The sequence below is a fragment of the Lagopus leucura genome, unplaced genomic scaffold (genome assembly GCF_019238085.1).
Source record: "Lagopus leucura isolate 7727_CA_CO unplaced genomic scaffold, USGS_WTPT01 Super-Scaffold_100157, whole genome shotgun sequence".
Taxonomy (NCBI): Eukaryota; Metazoa; Chordata; class Aves; order Galliformes; family Phasianidae; genus Lagopus; species Lagopus leucura.
The window spans coordinates 33,210,000-33,231,596 of NW_024962334.1; the positions used below are offsets into that span (position 1 = coordinate 33,210,000).

At 40.5% G+C, this 21,597-nt stretch overlaps 1 protein-coding gene across 2 annotated transcripts in view; it reads left to right on the plus strand.

Moving 5' to 3' along the window:
- Positions 1 to 21,597, plus strand: part of MLLT10 (MLLT10 histone lysine methyltransferase DOT1L cofactor) — a 112,626-nt gene extending 91,029 nt beyond the window's left edge. The window contains exons 12-20 of one of the 2 annotated variants that reach the window (XM_042889074.1): positions 1,982 to 2,099; positions 3,430 to 3,502; positions 7,836 to 7,990; positions 9,907 to 10,095; positions 10,503 to 10,591; positions 10,713 to 11,074; positions 16,730 to 16,832; positions 17,567 to 17,779; positions 19,947 to 21,597. In XM_042889074.1, the coding sequence (XP_042745008.1) occupies positions 1,982 to 2,099; positions 3,430 to 3,502; positions 7,836 to 7,990; positions 9,907 to 10,095; positions 10,503 to 10,591; positions 10,713 to 11,074; positions 16,730 to 16,832; positions 17,567 to 17,779; positions 19,947 to 20,015 (1,371 nt within the window). In that variant the 3' untranslated portion in view covers positions 20,016 to 21,597. The remainder of the gene's footprint in view (positions 1 to 1,981; positions 2,100 to 3,429; positions 3,503 to 7,835; positions 7,991 to 9,906; positions 10,096 to 10,502; positions 10,592 to 10,712; positions 11,075 to 16,729; positions 16,833 to 17,566; positions 17,780 to 19,946) is intronic. The other variant, XM_042889073.1, reaches the window with a different exon arrangement.

The following is a 21,597-nucleotide window of genomic DNA, read 5'->3' on the forward strand; positions in this document are numbered from 1 at the left end:
AATTTGCTAGTCTTGTCTCTTAGGTGTGGGAACAAGTAATGTTGTATCTTACAATGTGCTGTTCTGTAAAGTTTCCTCAGTGAAATAAACAGGGTTTTTTTTGTCTGTTTTTTTTGGAGAGGAAAGCAATGGAAGTTTGCTGATGAATGATAGTAGTCAGCTGGGAGTTTCGCAATAGGAATTTGTTAAGGGAAATAGCAGGAGTTGCATACTATTGCCTTCTTCAGCAGTTAAGTGTCACAGTCCCACCATGTACTGCATTTCTGGAAGATGTTGTATCAGTAGGTGGAAGCGCCTGCTTTACTTAGCACTAATTCAGATTAATTCTACTGGAGACAGGCAGTTGTGCAAATACAGAAATAAAAGCCAGATTTGAAGTGAAACTGCAATTCTGTGTCTAACTGTTTTGCACATACCTTTAAAATACGAAGTGAGAAAACCCTCATCATTGTAAGTAATTACTTGTGGCTTTTTCTAACTTTGTGACAGTAGAAGAATGCAAGTATCAGGGAAAATTTCTCACCAGTATATAGTAAATAAAGCATCATTGAAAACAGTTGTGTGAATTCATAAAAGTCCATTCATCAAGTTTAATATGTTGGCTGAAAGCCAAAACTTAATGGTAGTGTGTGATTCTTTCCAGAGACATAGTTTATACTCTGTAATATTTTGCTGTAATAACCAGTATGTTTCCCTCGTCTCTTGTGTGCAGTTATACATGTCAAAATGTCCCACAAATTGAGTTCCTTACTGATCACCTTTTTTTTTTTTTTTCATTTTTGAAAAAAGTTTGCTTTGTAAGGGTCGTTTACATTTTGTTAAAAGCTTCATTCTGCAACTTGTGATTGCACTCGTTGTGTATCTGCGATTTTGTTCGCCTCTGAATCTTGCAACCTTTTGTTTGTTCGGAAGCAGTCCTTTTGTCAGGTGGGGAAATGCCTTTTTAATAAGCAGCAGCGCCTTTTTTTCTTTGGTTGTCTCCAACTCAGCATTTGACACAAATCTTTTCTTCGAAAGGGAAAAAGCATAAGCAGCCAAGGAGGAAGGTATTTTTATTGCATTGGATTATGCAAGATTTTGGCCAGCCTCCTTAGCTTCATCTGTTTAAGGGTTCATTTTCGCTTGTTTGGCACAAGTCCCAGCAGAGACCTTCAGAATTGTGGTTAGCAACATGAATGAACACAAACTTTGGGAGCTCTTCAATAAGTAGAGCTGGCCAACTGCCAAAAATACAGTTCCTTATATGGGGTCAGGGCAAAGCTGTGATTCGTTGAGCCCCCTATTGTATAGAAAACATACTTGTAATGGCTGTTTGCGTTCTTTAAAATAAAAACAAAACAAAACAAAAAAACACCAGGCTTCCAAGTCTATCAAAATAGGAAGTAACAAAATAGTGTGCAGGTTTTACTAATGATGGAGCAGAGCAAAGGAAATATGGCTCTGTGTAGTTAAACTATAGAGCTGAAAGTTGGACCTTTTGACCTCCACAGCCGGCTTGTGATGTAAGGAACCCAGGCATTTGTGAGACATCTGTTGTCTACCTGCCCTTATTTTGTAAATGGTTTAATAAGATTAAATAATTAGGAGGATAACCACATGGTCGCCATGCTACTAAGTCCTAGCGTTGAGTGCATACTTCGGGACTGCAAGGTCTCTCCATCCTCTTCTGTGTCTGTTATTTAAAATGCAGTGTAGTTATTTTCAATATTTGCTAGGGTACATTTGTGATTAGTGGTTTTTTTATCAGCATATCTATAAAGAGCGCACTGCAGTATCTGGTGTATTTTAAAAGTACTGCAATTCTGTTTCTGTGCTCATCAGGGGAAAATATTTTTTCTGTTAAATGCTCACATCTTTGTTTTAAAAAAAAATCAACTTAAAACAAGCAAACAAGCACCCAATAAAGCAAATTGTTGTGCACTAGGCAGACTTTCTCTTCATTTTTAAAAACAGTATTCAAGTTTTATTTGGTTTCTTGCAGGCAAACACCCTACCTGGATCTTCTCTCAGTCTGCCTCCGTCCCACATGTATGGCAATAGGCTGAATCCAAATTCAGCAATGGCAGCACTTATAGCTCAGTCTGAGAACAGCCAAGCAGGTAAGCGTCCTGGTGGTAGTGAAAACACTGACACTTTACAAACTTAAGAAACTCAAGTATTTGTAAGAAGGCTGTACGATTTTAGTTTTGAACTCTGCTCAACTTTTGGATATTGAGTCTGTTTAAAGTTGTTCCGTGTTGCAAATAAATTCTTGGTAGTTCAGAGCAGCTTTTTTTTTTTTTTTTTTAAACTTTCTGAAATGTAAATGTTTAAGCAGAGCCATCAGCAGGCAGGAATGCAACAATGTCTCCTGTGACTTCGGTGATTGATGTGTTCAGTTCTTAGCTCTTTGCAATGAGAGCAACACAGCTCTGGGTTTTGTCGTGAATAGTTTAAACCTCTATTTGCATAATTCATGAAATTGCATTACATACAACTTCGTGTGAAAGAGATCCCGTTAGAGAACTTCTACAGCATTCAATAATCTTGTGAATATTTACCAATTGACATTTTTGTAACATTTGGGTTCCTCTCCGGTTTTAATGAGCCACTGGATTTGCTTTGTTTCATTCCATCCTAGGGATTTGTTGACATGTCGTAGTAGTCATGCCTGTTTGGGGGAAGGGAATGAGTTTAGCAGTTTACCAAGAATGGATCAGTCATGTCTTTGCCCTCCAAGAGGTCGGGGGTCACTTGACTCAGAATAGGGGGAGGGCAACCTTGAAGGGGGCAGATAGGGTTATTTTATTGAGAGGCCATAGGGAAAATAACCCTTTTGAGTCCTTCCAAGCAAAACGTTTTCGTATATTTAATGAGGCCTTTTTTGTTTGTTTTACTACGTTTTCAGCAAGGGACTTTCCTATGCTTCAGCTTATAAATAGGAATTTGTGAATTAGACACTTTCATAAAGTTTTCAGTAAATGTGCAGAGTAGCACGTGCTTGTTAGATGGCAGTGGTAAGTTTAGCACGTTTCCTATTTTACGAGTTGTTTTGGGATGCAAAGTGTTAAAAAAAATACAGAGCATCAGGATTTGCTGTGATAAGCATACAGATTAGCTGTCCACAGCTGTGATTCATTACTTTCACCGTAGAAATTAAAAGTGGCTGAGGGGAGGGTACTGCAAATGCAAACCACGCTTCTGTGCTGTAAAACTGAAAGGAATGAAAGAAGTGAACATAATCCATGGCCTGGTACAGCCTCAGAAATGTGTAAGGACAACACCTTACACGCTACAGTTCAGCAATCTTAAACTAGTTACGGCTTCGCTCTTCAGTAGAAACTGTGGATAGAAGTTAAGATTTAAGATATTTTTACGATATCTACATCAGCTTTAAAACTCTTATCTAAGAAGAGTCGATTTATCAGCTGTGAAATATTTACACTGCAGATCAAGATGTGGGAGATAACGGCCGAAACCTTGCTGGCAGAGGAGGCTCGCCCAGAGGAAGTCTCTCTCCACGGTAAGCAGCATTTACTTTGCAGAGTGCAGGCAGAGGAAGTGCTGTATGGTCTGGAAACCTTACTGCCTTTTTGCTTGTAATATGTAAGTGTTTTAAAAGCCTATGTGTATAAATGTAGTAGAAATGTACATCAAAAAAGGCCAGCGTGTACAAATAGCTAAAAATGGTCTGTAACTTACTTATAAGCCTGATTTTTCTCATATATGAATGAAGGACTTATGAAATGGAGACTGGCTTTAAGGGGATTTATTTATCATTGAAGGCATGAGTACTAATTACCTGCTGAGTTTTGCTACCATCATTGTATTTTTATTCACATTGCAAAGGACCCCAAAGCCCACAGTCTTGCAGAGACAAAGAGCACAGTTAGAAGGCTTGGAGAAATTAACTGCTGGTAAATTCTGAAACAGATTCCCCTCAGCACAACAAATACGCAGTAATGCTCTGTCGGGGGAGAGTGCCTTTTTTGTTCTGCTGCAGTTCACCTCTGCTACAAAGGGCTGATGTAAGCATTCTGCTGCTGGAATTGCAGCAAGTTATTTTGGTTTAAAATATTGACTGTTAAATTTCAGAAATGTGTTTTTAATAACATCAGTGATACTTTCGATTTTTTCTTAATTGAATCTTTTTTGTCTAAAGGGCTTTGTTTTCCATTCTGGGTCCCATATTGGTTACTCGATATAGCGATATCATCGGATTGTTAGTATTATATTGACTGAGGGACTGAACATAGGGATTTTATCTTGGAAGGAATTTTAGGATAGCTAAAAAATGGTAGTTACAAAGATATAGCATTATAACAGTTTTGTTACAGCGTGTATTTATTATACTTTCTATAAATATCACCAAATTAGGGAATTTAATGTACATGTCTTTTTGTTGATCTTCTGTTATTTTCCTTAATTAATAAGACTTCTTGTTGCATAGAGTGAGAATGTCCATTATAATCCTTAACTAGTATCACTTATTTATGAACTGGCTTTTACATTTTCTAAGACATGTTACTTCTAAAACAATAAATAGAGAATTTATGAATTAGATTAGACTCTGTTCTCTAACAGATACTTCTATTTATATTACCATATAAATATTTACATAAATAATGACGATGGCTATATATATATATTCCTAGAAGTAAGTTAGGGATTTTTGCAAAGGGAAGTGCTCAGCAATTAGGAAATTCCTGAATGTCAATATTACGTAATCATTACTGCACGCGTGGTAGTTCCAAGTTGCAGTGCTTGCTTAGGTTTGCAAAGGCCAGGTCATCCTGCAGGCTGAGTTGTGTTCAGGCTGGCTCTAGGTAGATTATTTTGGAAACCAAACTTCTTGAACGTGTTTTTAACACGTATTTATAGTGCTTTGACAGAGCGTATACTCAGTATATGTATGTGTAGTCCTGCATATGATCAGATTTCAGCTGATTTTCATGAGAATGGCAAAGGAGAACGGCTTCGTTTAGAAGCTGTCTGGGTCCCAAATTCCCCAGCCTCCTTCAATAAGTGCAAAAAAAAAAAAAAAAAAATCACTTTTATAATTCTGATATGGAAAGATTGAAAAAGTCAGCTTGAAATATCTTGTGTTAAAAAAGAAGTTCAGTAGGCAGCACCTTTCAGTGCTGTTCTGCAGTGCGTTTCTGGCTTTGTAATATTTCCAGTGCTCAGTGATCTGGTGCTGTTGTAAACAGTGTGCGGATACTTCTGAGATGTTTAGGTAATTCCCCGCTGTCCTGAGCTGAGTAAATAATTCTGGTTACTTAAAATATGATTTATGAGATGGGAAGCTGACAAAAATCCGCTATTTAAATCTTTTTAATGTTACCTCTATTATCTGTTACGATGATTTTTTTCTGTGAGTTCTGACTCTTCCCTTTGAAGCTTATGACATTTGAAAATCACATGCTTTTGGAAAAGAATCATAATTTGTAAGCAGTTGTTTAAAACAAAAATATTTGCAGGAATAGTTGTTTGCTGTTGATGAGAGCAGATTGCAGCTCTCTGAGAAGATGCATGTGATGCATGAGCGGTACAGTCCTTTGAGAAAGGACCCTTTGCATGGTTATGTTTTTGTCACCCCACTGTAATCACTGATGGGTGTTTAAGCTTTCACATTTAAAATTTTCCTATCTGTAGTATATGGGAATGTATGTTACATGTAAGTGTATTTGGGGTGGGGGAGCTGTTTCCATTTTGCAAAGGAAGAGCTGCTTTTCCCAAGGTAGCACTTAAACTTTTTTTACCCAACACTTAACCTCTGATTTAAAAATATGCTTTGCAGTATCTGCACGGGCGTACGCTTGTATGTCTAGGTGCAGTTCAGTTGTATTCCTTACAGTTAATACTGTAAAGAGAACGAACAAGTGTACTGCAAACAAAACAATCAGTTGTGGAAGTAAGCAAGATGAGAAAATGAAATTAAGGAGGAAATGCCGTCTCAGTGGCAGCGCCAAAGCAGGGCGTACAGCACTCTTACAGTCCTACAGGAAACTGTCATCAAATGCTATATGGAATAAGGATTCGAATGTAGCACGCAGAAACTGTACCATACCAAAGGGATGAAGTGGAGGATCAGCTGGGAGAGGATGGGTTGGCTCATGTTGAGGTAGAGAAATCTAGATGTGTGTTTCTTTCCAGGGAAGGACTGCAGGGCTGTGTATTTGTGCGGTGCTTTATTTCTGAGTTGATGGGGAAACCATCCTGAGCCCGACAAGCCTTTTGTTGTTCATCTACAATTCAAATGGAGTAATCTATTAGGGCAGTGTTATGTGCTTTTAAAATGCATTGGGAAGTGCTTGGGTGCCTGTGTGTGTTGTTTGTTTGCTTGATGTAAATCAGCTGTGTGTAGAGTGTAGTGCATCTGTTTAGAATGTTTCTGCTGAAACCTTTATTATTTCAGCACCTCTTGCAAACATCTAGTTTTAAGGCTGGCTTGTTTTTTTTCTTACTGCTGAACTGTTGACCACTGTTGGGTTGTCGTCTCTTGTCAAAAAGCACTACCTGGGTTACCCATTCACCAGACTTCTTTTAACGAGTGTTATTCTTTCATCCCGTATGCAAAAGAGGAATTATTTATAAATACCTACAGAGCTCTTAAGTCACCTACTTAAAACCTTTTCTCATAAAAATCACTTTGCTCTGCTGCCTACAAAATGCTTGCCAGTCATTAGGTAGCTAATGTGCTGTGACCGCTGCTTATTGCACTGGTCATAATTAACACACCGATTTCCTGAGCTCTGTATGTTGTCCTGTACTGGCACTATGGTGGTCTTGTTGGTAAGTTTGCATCATGTAGAGCAGTACAGCTGTAATCCTGTGATGGGGCCAGTATTAATTGATACAACTAATATAATCCATATACATATATATGTATAATCCACATATATATATATATATATATAGCATCCCGAATCTCAACTCACTCCACTTGTTTTAAAAACAAACAAACCAAGCAACCAACTTTGGTGTTGGCCCTGTCTGAGAAATGGAGCTACACATACATGAATACATGAGGCCGGAATTGTGAGAAATACACTGCGCATCTGGTTTTGCTCACAGGTCAGAGTTTGCCCCATCCAATGAAAAAGGAGCCTGCTCGTAGGTCCTGAGGGCTCCCCAGCTTTAATAGTGGCTGTATGCTGAATATTTCATTTTCTCCTGAACGAGAAAAGACATGTGGCAAAGGGATTATTCCTTAAAATATGTGTGATTGTGAGTGGAGGAGGGGAGGGGGAAGTACGTGAAGTGCACGCAGGACGGGCAGGAGGCAGCTTTAACTTCCATCGTGCGCCTTGTGAAATAATGTTTGCATGTAAAACACAAAAGCGTTTTTATGTGATTTTTTTTTTTTTTTTAGAACAGTTTAGGCAGTGGAATTATATATGACCTTTCCATGTATAAGTGCCATTACTGTGATGATTTCAATAAGTGTTTTTTTATTTTCCCAATTTTCTCTTAAAGGTTTAAATTTTTCTTTAAATCTAGGTGATCTGTATAGGCACATGTAATGGTTCCTGCAGGGAGTGTTGTGTAATTTAATGCATTGTTTTTTGTCACTTCGATGCTACTTAGTCTCTATGCAAGAAGTTGTTGTGTTTTCCTAGTATAAGCTGTCATGTTGTAAAATATTACGTTGGTTTTTTTTTATTATGAAACTCTTGGCAGTGAGAACCAGGAGTTCATGGGCTTGTGATGAATTAACTTCGGCTTGGAAGTATAAGATTCGTAGGTGCTAAGGTCTGATACAAGCTTTAAAAAACAAAATCTTGAACAGGTTTTTGCTAATACGTTTCCTTAAGTCACTTTCTTTAAACAACAAATTGCAATATTTTCAACAGATCCCCTGTAAGCAGCTTGCAGGTCCGCTATGACCAATCAGGAAACAGTTGTGGGGACAGTTTGCCCCCGGTAGCAGCCAGCATAGAACAGCTTCTGGAGAGGCAGTGGAGCGAAGGACAGCAGTTCTTACTGGAACAAGGCACCCCCAGTGACAGTAAGTACTCCCATTCTGTTCTGAGACAGTCTGTTACCTGTGTTACCCATAACTGCCACGCAGTCATTGTCCAAGAGTTTTATGAAGACTTATTTTCTGTTAGAAACAGAAATATGAACGTCGTGTTGAATTACAGCGTAGATGTTAGCGTGACGGTGGATTATAAGAGAGGTCTGTCTTTACATTTTTACAAATGGGGAAATTGTGTCAGGCCAGAGGAAGTGCATTGTAGATCCAGCTGGTTGGCTGTGGAGTTTGGAAACTTCCTGCACTCTTAGATCCACTGCTGCAAACTCTCACGGAGTGCAGAGCTCTTGGAGGCTATGGATTAGTAAATTACAGTTTGTTTCACATAATATGATCTACACTGGTAATTTTTTACTACCAGATTTAAGATTAAACTACCATTTCTGTTGCTGTTTTTTAAAAGATGCATTTACAAATGTTGGGCAGGTTGTCCTGCTGTGTTTTGTGTCTCTCAGGAAGTCCTCTAAGTAAGTACATTGTTTTTTCCAGTTATGTTCAGTAGCTTGGAATAGTCTCAGAATGAATAGTGAAGTGCAGAAGGGATGAGTAGATCACTTGAATCTCGATATTCCAGAAGCTGTCAGTATCTAAGGCAATGATTGAATATATTGAAAAAAAAAAAATCCTGTTTGTTTTTTTTTGTGTTATATTTTATTGAATGTGTTACTCTTCTTGATAGTAGTGTAAAGTGGTATCTAGTTGGTATTTTTATGAATGGTATCCTGACAAAAATGCTAATTGTGAGGAAATTCATGCAGGGATAATCCTTTAAACATGATAGCTGGAGGACAGGTTTAGCTAAGTCTTATTGCATCTCATTTGGGCTCACTGAGGGTTCCTTTGTATGTTCTTGAAGAGGAGGGATAAAAGCTAAATCCTTGGGAAATGACCAGATGTGCCTATACCAGTAGACTTATGTCTGTAGTAGGCCCAGAGGTCATGTTAAACAAATACAATTTAGAATTTAAAAAAGAAATAAACGGCTGTCCTTGTGCCTTTACAGTCATACTCCAATGCTAGTTGGGAAATCCACATTCTGGAACAAAATCAGAGTTTGAGGAAAGTGAGCTTGCTAAAATATCATGTTAGTGCAGAAGATGATGCCCTTTATCTGGAGGGGAAAAAAAAAAAGGAAAAAAAAGAAGGGGGAAAAGGAAAGGGGGTGGTAAGTGGAGTGCTCACACAGTGCTCCCTGCTGGGTGATTTGTAGATCGCCACTCAAAGCGAATGGGGCAGTGCTGCCTGCGAGGTGGGTCGTTGTAGCTTAACAGTGGGCGAGATCTTGGCCTTGTTAATCTAAGTTCGGGTATCAGTGCACAGCAGGTTAAAATAATAATTCCATCTTCACAAACTCCTGTTTGTTTTTACGTAGGTGTGGCTGGTGGCTTCTATCGTTACTTGAATGTATATTTTCCAAACATTTCCTGTTTTGATGACGTTTAATATTTTAACACGACACCTGAAATAGAATTTTCCCAATTAAGCTCTCGGCTTCTGCTGCTAAAATAGTACTGGTTTTGTATTCTGGTTGTGGAGTGACATTGTTGTGTACTTTCGTTTAGTCAGTGTCAGCCCCAGTGCTGAGACTCCATGTGTAGTAAGGTGGTGTGGGTACAGCACGCCATTACTATCTCACGCTACATACTTTTTTCCACACTCCAAATTGCACAACATTGGTCCAGTTAAAGTCAAATTTGTCATCTCTCATCGATAATGTTGCCTTTGATTTCACACAGAGTTCTATTTGCTTGTCCTATTTTGTAATATATACATTAGCTTTATTCATTTTCTAAACTTCAGGGGCTGCGTTGTGTCACCATGAATGACTTTTTACTGAAAGAAGAAAAACTCTGCGGTCACGAAAGATAACATCCATGTTCTTGTCTTAGTTTTAGGAATGCTTAAATCACTGCACCAACTTCAGGTTGAAAACAGAAGATTGGAAGAGCAGATCAAGAATCTGACTGCTAAAAAGGAACGGCTTCAGCTTCTCAATGCACAGCTTTCGGTGCCCTTCCCAACACTGACTTCAAATCCCAGCCCTTCTCATCAAGTACACGCATTTCCCATACAAGCAGGTAAGTGGAGTATGGAAGTGTGGAAGTGATTAGAATGATTTATATGAAATAATGGCACATGCCATTGATGGAAGGTATTATGAGAACAGAGTAAGTACTTCTTGATGTGGGGATTAAAAAAATACCTCCGATGTTTAAAATCAATTGGAAAATATGTATAAACTACTTGATTGAGCACAGTTTGTTTTTCTTTTTGTTTTTCAGACTGAAGTAGTCTGAAGCACATCTGCTTGAATGTATTGATTCACTAATCGTGTAGTTAATGTTTTACTGTTCAGCAGTGATTCTGAGGTTGACTTTACATTTTCTGTGTTTGCCTCTGGCATTATTTTGAAATAATTATTCTGAATCTCTTTACATGATACCGAAATTTAATCGCTGTGTGTCTTTTGCAATAATTACTTTAGCACCTAGCACCGATTCCTTGAACAGCAGCAAAAGCCCTCATCTGGGAAACAGTTTTTTACCGGATAATTCTCTTCCTGTGTTAAATCAGGTAATACTTCTTTCTTCTAAACTTAAACTTGTTACAAGTTAACTCATCGTAGTCATTCTATTTTGCTGCGATGTGATATTTTAAGCAGCTGAGAGGGTTTTGCTGTTTGTTTTTACACCAGGAGATAACCTCCAGTGGACAAAGCACCAGCAGTTCATCAGCTCTTTCCACTCCACCACCTGCTGGGCAGAGTCCAGCTCAGCAAGGCTCAGGAGTCACGGGAGTTCAACAGGTCAATGGTGTGACAGTGGGGGCACTAGCGAGTGGTATGCAGACTGTAACCTCCACCATTCCTGCAGTGCCTGGTGTGGGTGGAATAATTGGAGCGCTGCCAGCCAGCCAGCTGGCAATCAATGGAATTGTAGGGGCTTTAAATGGGGTAATTCAGACCCCAGCAACAATATCACAGAACCCTTCTCCTCTCACTCATGCAACCGTGCCACCCAATGCAACGCATCCTCTGCCGACTACATTAAACAACAGGTAAGAATTTGCTGATTTATCTTTTTCTCGGTAGTGTCTCCTGTTCCTCAGTTCAGTTTTATTTTTTTAACTGTCTCTGTAAAAAAAAAAAAAAAAGGTACGTTTTCTTCTTCAGCCTGCAGCTGTCAAACTGATTTGTGAAAGAAAGTAAGCGTGAATAGTTATTTAAAGATGCTTTCTGTTTAGCTTTTGTGAATCATCGCTATGTCCTTTTATTTCTGTTTTTTTTTTTTTTAATAGTCATGTTCTAAAACAAATGAAATTATGCAGATGTGTTTCAGATCTATTTTTAGTTCAGAAAACAATATTCTTTGTCTTGCCAATTCTTCCAGGATTCAAGTAGCACTGGGAGAGCTACTGTTTGTTGCAGTTGTGGGGGGTGGAGGGGAGGGAGAGGGGGATTAGTATATGGTCGTGTAGTTAGCAAGGGAATGGGCACAGCTAACCAGAGCAGTGGTGCAGCTGCATGGGGTTTTTGGTGTATGTCTCCAAATCAGTTTTTTCAAGTCTTTTTCTTAAGGATTTTTGAATGTGTAAAAAGTTCTGTGTCCGAGTATTCATGACAACCCTTTTGCCAAAAGCAGACAAAACTGCTGCTTGAGATGCAAGGTAAATGGGTAACCAAAGGAGAGAGCTGCTTTACAGGAAGGCTTTGGGCTGCTTGGTCTGGGAGTGTTTTGGGGTAAAGCAGAGCCAGGGATAACTCATTCATGGAACTCCTGATAACTTCTGCTTCCCTTCTCCCCATCCCTTGCATTACCTTTGCTTACGAAGGAGAAATACAACTATCTGTAGGAAAAATGCCTGCAAACAGGGAGTGAATTACTTGTCTTTGAGTTTATTTTTTGGAGATTATGTTGGATTACCTCCCAAAAAAGGGAATGTGATTGGAATGGTGCAAGGGATTCCTGCTTCTGTAGCTGCTTTTTCTGGTTTCCTTCCTCGCTGCTCCTTTGGCAGTTTGTGAATGTTCTTGTACAGTGTTGCTGCCTGGTATTGCTTCAGCAGGCTTGTAAAACCTGATACTTCCATGTGTACTTAAATGCTACGGTATTTTTACTGAGGTTATTGTGGGTTGCTCAGTTGTTTGTTGTTTTTTTAGTTTATGTTGTATATGAACATAGCATTTCATAGATTAAACAACAGACGTTTCCTTAAAGAGCAGGTATTTTCATTTTATTTCTTATTTTTTCCTTTCTTGTGTATCAGATCTTGGAGGAATACAAGAATTTTCATTTACCTTCCCCAGAAGTGTGAGGAGTCCTTTGTAGTGAGAAAGTCTCGGAAAAGTCAGTAATACTGACAAGTTGTGTCGTGCTTTCTGCTTGCAGGTAGTGCCAGGACACGCTGGTCGTGCTGGTGTTGCTCACATGCTTTCTGTTACTACAAAGATAACTTATTTCAGTCCGTAGTGCAGAAGTTGTGTTGTCTCTCTTGCATCCATCCGAAGCGCTGTCCCCACTGAGCCGTGTGTGCCCTCGGCAGTGCTGCTCTGGTGCTGTTGGCCAGCTCTCACCCCATCTTCTGTCGTAGTCTGGAATATTCCTGTGATTCCCTGCCTTACTGCAACAACTTTGTGATGTATAATTCTGCCAGCGTTTCCTTTCCTCTGTTCCTCCTGTCAGCATTTTGATTTCTGTGTTTCTCCTCTAGCACGATCTCTTTCTGCATTGCTCCCTTATTAATTTTACTACGGTTTTTACACAACTCTGCTTTTTTTGCTGGGCTGTTTTTGAGGTGTTGTTGTAATTATCCTCCATTTTCTATGAGTTTTCACTATTTCTGCTTTTGTATTTGGAGGAAAAAAGTTGAGGCCAAGCAAGCACTAAGGCTTGCTAGGGCTAGAATGATTGTTGTAGCAATACATACATTCCTTGTTCCTGTCTCTGCAGTTATTCATTTGACAACATTCTTGAAAAAATATAAAAAAAAACAAACCTTTTTTAAACTAAAACTAAGTTGTGAGAGGATTCTGGGATGACTTTGGATGAATTAAAAATGGGGGAAAAAAAAAAAATCTGTAAGTATTTTCCATTGGCTGAGATCACTGTTTGTGAAACAACATGGGACAGCGTTTGTTCCTCCTGCCCTGGAGGCTGGTGCTGTTTCAGCGGCAAAGATCTGGCTGCTGGGCAGTGCTAAATTCCTCTCGCTATCACTGCCCTTTGAACTGCGTGAGTGGGAGGGGTAAATTGTCAAAAGCACAGGCTGGCCTGAAGGGCTGCTGCCCTGCTGTTCGCAGCTCTCTGAGCGTGGTTGATGCTGTGGTGGCAAACAGTATCGGAGCTGGCTGAAATCCCTGTTCCCAAGATGATGGAAACTGAGAACTCAATCCAACTTCCTAACTTTTTTTTGTATTGCTCTATAATTGCAAGACCTCCCAGATGTTCCTGTACGTCGCTACTTACGGTCACTTCCCCAGCTTCAGAATCTGCTCAGTTTCATGTGAGAAACTCTACGTATTGTTCTCACTCACACAAGCTCTCTGTTAACTGTGAGACATGGGGAAGTATGAAAACACTGATTTACACACTCCTGTTTGGGAGAGTTTCAAATTATAAGTAAAAGCCTACGTTCATTCAGTAGAGAAAAATACTCAGCCTTTCTCTGGGGGCAAATAGCTTAATGGAGACTGCATGCTACCAGGTGATTCACTGATCTGAGGGAAAAGACAGGACTGTTTCTTTACATGCCAGCAATCTGAGAAGACTGGAGCATAGTGGGTTTCAGACTGATCAGAGACCTTTCAGTGAGGAGCAAAAGATGCAAAATTTACATTCCAGACCGATCTGATTTGGAGAAAGCTCTGTGGTGAAATGCAGTGAGCTGCCTCTTCCAGGATGCTCAGGAGCCACACAGCTATTCTTCAGCAACGAGGTTTTGTATCTGGATGTGTTTCGGCTGCTACTTGTGGGTAGTTCTCTTAGGTGCCTCTGTAGAGCAGGAAGGGAAGGCAGAATGGAGAAAGGATGACAGCAGCTGGGAAAAGATAAGTGCTGAGGTAAAACAGAAAAGGAAAAAAAAAAAAGTTTTTTTTTTGAACAGTGGGAGAAAAGAAAACCCAGCGGAAAAGACTCCAGTATAGAAAAAATGAGGTAAAAAGAGGAAAACAAAGATCATACTAGTCAAGCAGAAGATACTTATTTTTTGCTGCTGTTACAAACATTTTGGCTACAGTTGAATTTAAAACTGAATGATTTCTAATAATTGGTGTTGCCATTTGGAAGACAAATACATGTGGGGAAAAACAGTGGTACCTTATTCCTCTTAGATGGTGTGCTTTATTTTTTCCTGTCACACTCAGGAGGGAAATCTGAGAGTTTCCCTGGAGAGGTGAAAATAATCTAATAAACATAGCTTGAATTACTGGGAAACAAATAGAACACCAAATGGTCTCCACCATTATGTCACCTTAAATCCCTGGCATGACTGCAGCTTGAATGTTGTGTACACTTCTGATTGTGCAGTTTCTTGAAAGGATACAGTGCATCTGTGAAACCGAGGTTAATCAGAGGCAGAAGGCTCTACAGAGCACACGAGATCAGGAGAACTGATTTCTCAGCTTAGGGAGAAGACCATTGCAAGAAGAGCTTTGAGAACTTGGAGAGAGTAATGAATGTTGTGCTGGTGACTGTGGGAAATGTAGTGCAGCCCAGCGTTTCCCACAGCTCTGAGGTCATCCAGTGAAACGCGAAGCAAGGTTGATTTGTCACATGCCCTGTTCCAGCAATAGAGAAGGCTATGCTACTGCTAGTTAGCTGGTTAGCTCCAAGTAAAAGGCAGAAACGTCAAGGAACGGGGCTGCAGTGTGCTGATGCTGTGGAGAGTCAAGACAGAGAGTGTGCCCTGAAGACTTAGCAGCCTGACTGTGCAGATGCATGGCTGACTTAATTTCTTACTACTGATCACAGCCAGCAATCCTCTTGTCCTGCTGGTCATCCTGCACGCAGCTTCATGCTGGTACCAGTGCTTGTGCATTCACACAGTAACCTCCTCCACGTTAACGGATGATCTTGCAGTGCATTTTGTGTTGGCTTAGGTTTCAGCTCAATTCCCATGAGATGCAGCTCTTTGTGCGAGAGCAAGGGCAAGGGGAGGGACCACAACGGAGAGCTGAAAGGGAAATACTTAACCTTTCAGCAGCAGGATAAGCTTAGTAAGATCAGCTTAAACCAATCACAAAACTACACCTCCGTAATGTGGTGGGTGTTTTAACCTAGTAAAAACTAACGCTGGTACCAAAAGAATAAGTCCAGTGTCTCCCTGGTTGTCTGTTCCAAAACCACCCTCATGCTGCTGGTCCCACAGTGAACTGGCACAGCAGCAGAAACCCTTCGTTTCCAGAGCAGTTGTCAGCTGGATCAGTTCCCTACCTGATTTCCTAAATTGCTGCAGAAAGTTTTGTAGGGGCAGAGAGAGGAATGTCACAGCCAGGTGCAGATGCTGCCAGCTTGATTCCATGGCAGCATCAGTTGATCCACTTCAGGGCTGAATGTGCTTGCTACATTACAGACAAGGTGTAGGCAACAGTGATAGATTTGAATATGGTAAGAAATGAGAATTAAAAGGAAACCTGGACAAAGTAAATCTTAGCTTGTGTGCCTTTAAAAGCAAACAAGTGCATGTGCACACACAACTTTATTGACTATTTTGTGGGTATCTAATAATGCTTTCAAAGAGATTGGGGAGGTGATGAATTTGACGAGTGTCGGCTCGTATGAGGACGCACAGAAGTCTGAGAGGAAAAGGCAGCTTACACTAACTGAAACGTGTGCGTCCTAAGACAATCCTGTAGAACCTGTGGCTTTGGAGCAGGCATTTGGCAGTTCTGCACCAGAGTGGGACAACTTCAGAGCGAGGACAGCTCTGTACTGGCACTGCTTGGCTGTGGTCGTTTTCACTGCAGTTTAGGAGGTTACGAAGGCCAGCTGCCTGCTCTGCCTCTGCAGCACAGCAGCAACAGCAGGCTGAAGGAAATGCCTTCTGTGTCAGGCTGCCACTGGCAGCACTTAATGATTTGAGTACTAATCAAATCGTTGATACAGCTTGCTGTGTGGTAGACAGCGTGTTTAGAAAAAGTAGAAGATTGCATTAGAAGAGGCAGATTGAGAAGCGGCTTGAGGGATTTGAATTTGATGAGAGTAGGTCAAAGAACTAAGATAGGAGAAAGGGCTTTGCTCTAGCATGACAGATGGGTGTGAGCCCGGCAATCCTTCCTTCAGTTGGGAAACAAATACTAGTTTCAGTGGCAGACATACAGCTTCTGGTAACAGGTATGGAAGTAGTAAAGGCTGGCAGGAGCTGTCATAGGAAGGCTGTGTTCCAGGTGATTTGAAAAGTGGTAGTTAGTGTCCAAGTTTAAAATAATATGCACATAGCAGTGTTAGGCCTGCTACATCTACTGAGCTGCCTGACGTACAGGCAAGGTGTTGCTGTTGCTCAAAATAAATGAGAAGAAAAGGTGCATTAACTAGATTGATGGTGTCTGGGTATGTATCAGAAATGCAAATAATCACAATTGGACGTTACAGAGTCAAAATGCTAAATAGGAACTGTCTGTTTGTATAAAGATTTTCTTTGTTTCAATGAAATGCTCGAGTGAAAAATTCCCATGTTTTCATATGAGCTACAGTATCACTCTGTCATACCCTGCAGTGCCTCAGGACTAGGATTACTTCCTGACCAACAGAGACAACTTCTGCTCCATCAACAGCACCAGCAATTCCAGCAATTACTAAGTACTCAGCAACTCACATCAGTAAGTTTTCCAGTTAATTATAACTTATTCTTCTTGTATAGCCTAAGGCATGAATAGATTCCCTACTCCAAAACAAACATTAGGAATGTGTTTAACTTGATATTACAGCTTTTGAAAATTTTCAGTTGTTTCAGTCTTTTAGAATGTCAGTCACACTACAGCTGCTGGGCTCCATGTATTGCTGTCAGAATTGCTCCCTGACCCCTTCAGTCCCGTTTTGCCCCTTGTGGGCCTGGTGCTTTGTGTCTCTCAGCATTAGCTGTGGGCAGTGGGGTCTGAGACCATTTGGTGGTTCTAACAGTATGCAAAGTGAAGCTCTGTCGCCACTAGGGCTGCAGTGTGAAACATGTTGGGAATCACCACGAATCGTCTTTGCTCCCCTTTTCAGTAGAGGCACGTCATTGGTAACTGGTTTTGCTATTTGTGCTGTCAGTTGTGCACTCTTAGTACTGGTTTAATATTCTTCTCAGATTTGTTTCTTTTGATAGGGACTTGCTGAAGCCAGCAGGCTTAGCTGAACTTCTGCTGAGCAACTGATTTCAGGACGTTTATTAATAGACACTTTCTTCCCTTTCCTCCAGTCTTGTGGAACCTCGTTAGTGTAAAATAAATCAGCTGGGATTAGGTTAAGGGTTGTGCTGATGGAGGATACGTAAGAACCCAACGAGAAGCTGTTACTTAGTAACTAATTCTTGGTTATTCCCCCTCCCTCTTCCCCCATCTCATTCCTCAAGGAACAACATCAGGCCCTTCTGTATCAGCTAGTACAGCAACACCACCACCACCAACACCACCATCAGTCCGAAGTACAGCAACTGCAGATTACTGGAGGAGCACAGATTCCCATAAACAACTTACTTTCAGGCACGCAGGCATCACCACTTAATGCAGCTTCTACCAACCCATTCCTGTCAATTCACGGAGATAATGCAGCTCAGAAGGTGACAGTAAGTATATTTCTCACCTCGTTTTCAATGGAGTATCTCCATAACGTAACTAAGTGATAGGAAGCAAGTTATGTGCATGTTTCACAACTCAAGGATGTGGATTTTTTCATTATTTTTTGTTTTTCTGAAGCTTTGAGGTGCAGTTAATGAGCTTCAGAACTCATCCTGTAGGTGACAGACATCTTGTAGAGGCCTTGTTGCACGCTCCTGCTTTCTGAATTAGGACTCCAGTCCAGTGACTCCTGCCTTCCCCTTGTAACACCATAACCCAGTCCTCAGCCCTCCTCCTTCCCCAGCTTTGCATGTCGTCGTGTCGGTCCTCCCTGTTACCACTTCACTTGGAGAACTTTTCCTCACTGGGCTGCAGGGGTTGGCTGACAGCTTGAGAGATGAGGAGCCCATTGCTGGGACAGTGAAATATGTAATTGGAGAATGGTTATGTGTGTCTTGGATCTGGCATGGGAAAGTGAGTCTGTACACTGGCAGACTAGGCAACTCCTCCTTTGCTTGTTACAGCAATAAAACCTTTCCTGGACAGAAAAAAAGGCAAGACATTTTTTCCAGCAAAGATGTTCCATTTTTTCAACTTTTGCCCTGTAACCTCCATCCCCAAGGGACGAATTCTTTCTTTATTACTCTTCAAGGAGTGAAAGAATAGACTTCATTCTCTCAGGGTCATGCAATTAAGATAAGAGAGGATGAAGGGAAGGAGCATATGGAACTTGTAAAATCAAGAGGAGTAGAACAGGAAGACAAAGTTCCAGTATTTCTTGGAGGACTCATGAAGTGGCAACAGTAGCAAGAAAAAGGAAGCTTGTCTGCAACAGTAGGTGGGAAGAATTTGGGGCCGCATTGGCTGCCCCTCTGCTCCCTGCTCACAGAGCCTGAGAATACGTTAGGGGCACCGTGGGCAGCTGGGCCTCGGATGGTACTTACCCAGAAGGAGGAGAGAGACAAAAGATGATGAATTTTTGAGATGGTTTTCCTAAATTCAGCTCCCTTCTGTTCAGAAATAGGGGCCTTTGCTTTTATTAAGTTGTGTGGGTGTCATCATTATTGCTTTCCAGCCTGGTCCTTTACTGTGGTGCTGCAAACCATAGCGCAACCCACAGTATAGGTTAAGGTCATCTTTCCTGGTCACCAGCTGGAGGAGCAGAAGGGCTGTATCACAGGACTTTGCTCAGTGCTTTGGCTCCTCTTGGAAATGTAAGAGTTGGTTCTTGTATGTTTCAAATTTATCTCCATTTTATGCAAATGGGTAGTGAATGAGGTTGAGACCATCCATTTGCTTGGCACCAGAGCAAACCATTTGATGTGATGTACTTGCTTTGAATGGTTTGAAATGGCTCTTACTGGCTCTGGAGATGGTGGCCAGGCAGCAGTCATTTTACCAACATGCTGTTATATTTTTTTTCTTATAAGATTTAGCTGTAAACAGTTCAAGGAAATCTGACAACATCTTCTAACTGAAACCCTTAGAAATATATACGTATTTTCTGAAATTGCTTTTTTTTTTTTAATTTAAAGTTTAGGTTTGAGAGAGATTGCATCTGATTGTTGAAATATTTTAATCCAAGAATTTAAAGTAAACTTTCTGTCTGCAGAAAGTTTGGATGTTTGAACCTCATTTCAGATTGGAAGAGAGTTTTCAAACATCTCTGAGTGCTCAGAAGATGAAGTGAGGCTTTTGCTCAGTTGGGTTCAGTATTTACAGGAAATGTCTTTCCCACAATTTGTGAAAGAAACTCAACCGTGGCAGGGACAGAATGGAAACAGCATTTCTATGCTCTTGGAAAAGGATAGATTTTAACCCTCTAGGGGAACAGCGAAGGCCACCTGTTTTTCTTGACCATCATGGGGACACAAGGGCACACCAATAGCTGGGGCAGAAAGTCCTGTTGGAAATGAAAGTGCAAGCCAAACTTGAGCATTGCAGTGTGAGCTCCAGCTGTGAGTTTTGCAAGTGTAGAACTGTTCCTGTAATTATTCTTTCCCACTTCTTACTCGGATACATAATTAGTCTTTGCTGTGCAAAAGTTCCCAACCCACTATTTAGATAGCTGAATTCAGTTTACCTCATCTGCTTTGCGTGCTGTGTATTTCATTTCTGCTTTATTTGCAGTTTGGCTTTACTTAGCTCTGTATTTTATAATCTGATTTTTAGAAGTATTTTCTCTTACACAGAGGCTCAATGATAAAACTGGACCAGTTGCATCAGAGAAGAGTTGACATTTGAGTGATACTTGAGAACTGCACGTCCTGCTGTGATAGCACTTCATCTGCCTGCAGACTGCAGCTTTCCTTTCTGCAGATGCGAAGAAATGCAACAAGGAACTCTTACTGCACAGCAAAAGGTTAATAATTTTCATAAGGATATTTTTGGTAGGCTTTGATTTGCTTTCTTGTTGCACTAAAATGGATATAATTTTTAATGTTTGACTGTGAAATAGATAAAACTGCAAACCACAGTTATTTTGTCAGTCCAAAAATGGTAGTGAGTACAAGTTAAACCACAGGAAAACGTACACATGACTTATCAGTGCTAATGTTAAACTCTAGAGGCTAGAGAACTGTCTGCAGGCACACGTTACCTTGATTTTGGAGCAGGAGGGTTTCTTTGTTTTGTTAATTAAAAAGCTCCACAGAAGCCCAAACGTAGCGTCTGATCTCTGCCGCAGTTGCAATCTATCCTTCAGACTAAGCTGGCAATGGCAGTCTGGACTTGCTGTTTCTTGTTTCCTTTTACACACACACACTCATTTGGAAATCTGACTCACGAGGGAATCTATTCTGAACTTTTATTCCTTTAAATTCCTGTTGTTATATAGTGGGAGTTTTTCCTGAGTAAGAATTACAGTATGGAATCCAAAGTTGATTAATTTTGGCGTAGGTTGTAGAGTGCTGAGGTTTTTGAAGGAACTGGTTTGGTTCCAGCAACAAAGTTTTCTTACCAGATGAGAAGGCCACACTGGAAGAATTAGGAGTAGTGTTTGGCCTAAACCAAGTGCCTGTTGCTACCTCCCTTCGTTGGAATGGCTGCCAACAGCTGACGATGCACTAGCCGTGTCCTTGTGAGCAGCAGTAAGAGTCGGTGTTGCACCAGCAGCCTTGTCCTTCTGCCTTTACTCCAAGTGTTTATACCACTGTAGATAGCTCAGGCAGATTGTTACCTGGGTCCTTTTCACTAATGAACTACCAAAAAGTGAGTGAGGGTTTCCCACTACAATTATCAATGGTCGAAACGGACGGGCTCGCATTCAACGGTGGCTGATGCGATGGCGTGACTCGATGCAGGGTGGTGTTCAATTGGGGTAATGACCACTAATCAGTGCTACGGTGGGAATTATTAGGGGAAGAGACCCAGCTGTATTTAGACCTCCACTGTGTACTTATTTGGAAGAACATGTTAATTCTGCAATATGTTTCTTAGTTAAACATTGCACAGTTCTTACCTCATTTCTGTAAATAAAGTTTTGTGAATCTGTTTTGTATTGTGAAGAATTCATAAGAAAACATTGATATTTTGATTTGTAATATTTCTAATTAGTAGATTTAATTGAAGAAGTAAAAATAATTTATTTTTATATGTTTGGGGGAATTTTTTAAAAATGTCACAGATCACTTTTGTAGATACTTTACAAAAGTCAAACCGGTGGTTTATTTTACCCTCTCGCCCCACCGGTGAATATTCTGTAACAATTTGTACAAAAGGTAAGATGGAAATGTGGTGTTATTTTGACTAGGTGTAAAATTCCAAGTGTATGAAAAGATATGTACAAAGCTTTTGTTAATAAACTTTAATAATGTTTATAGTTGCA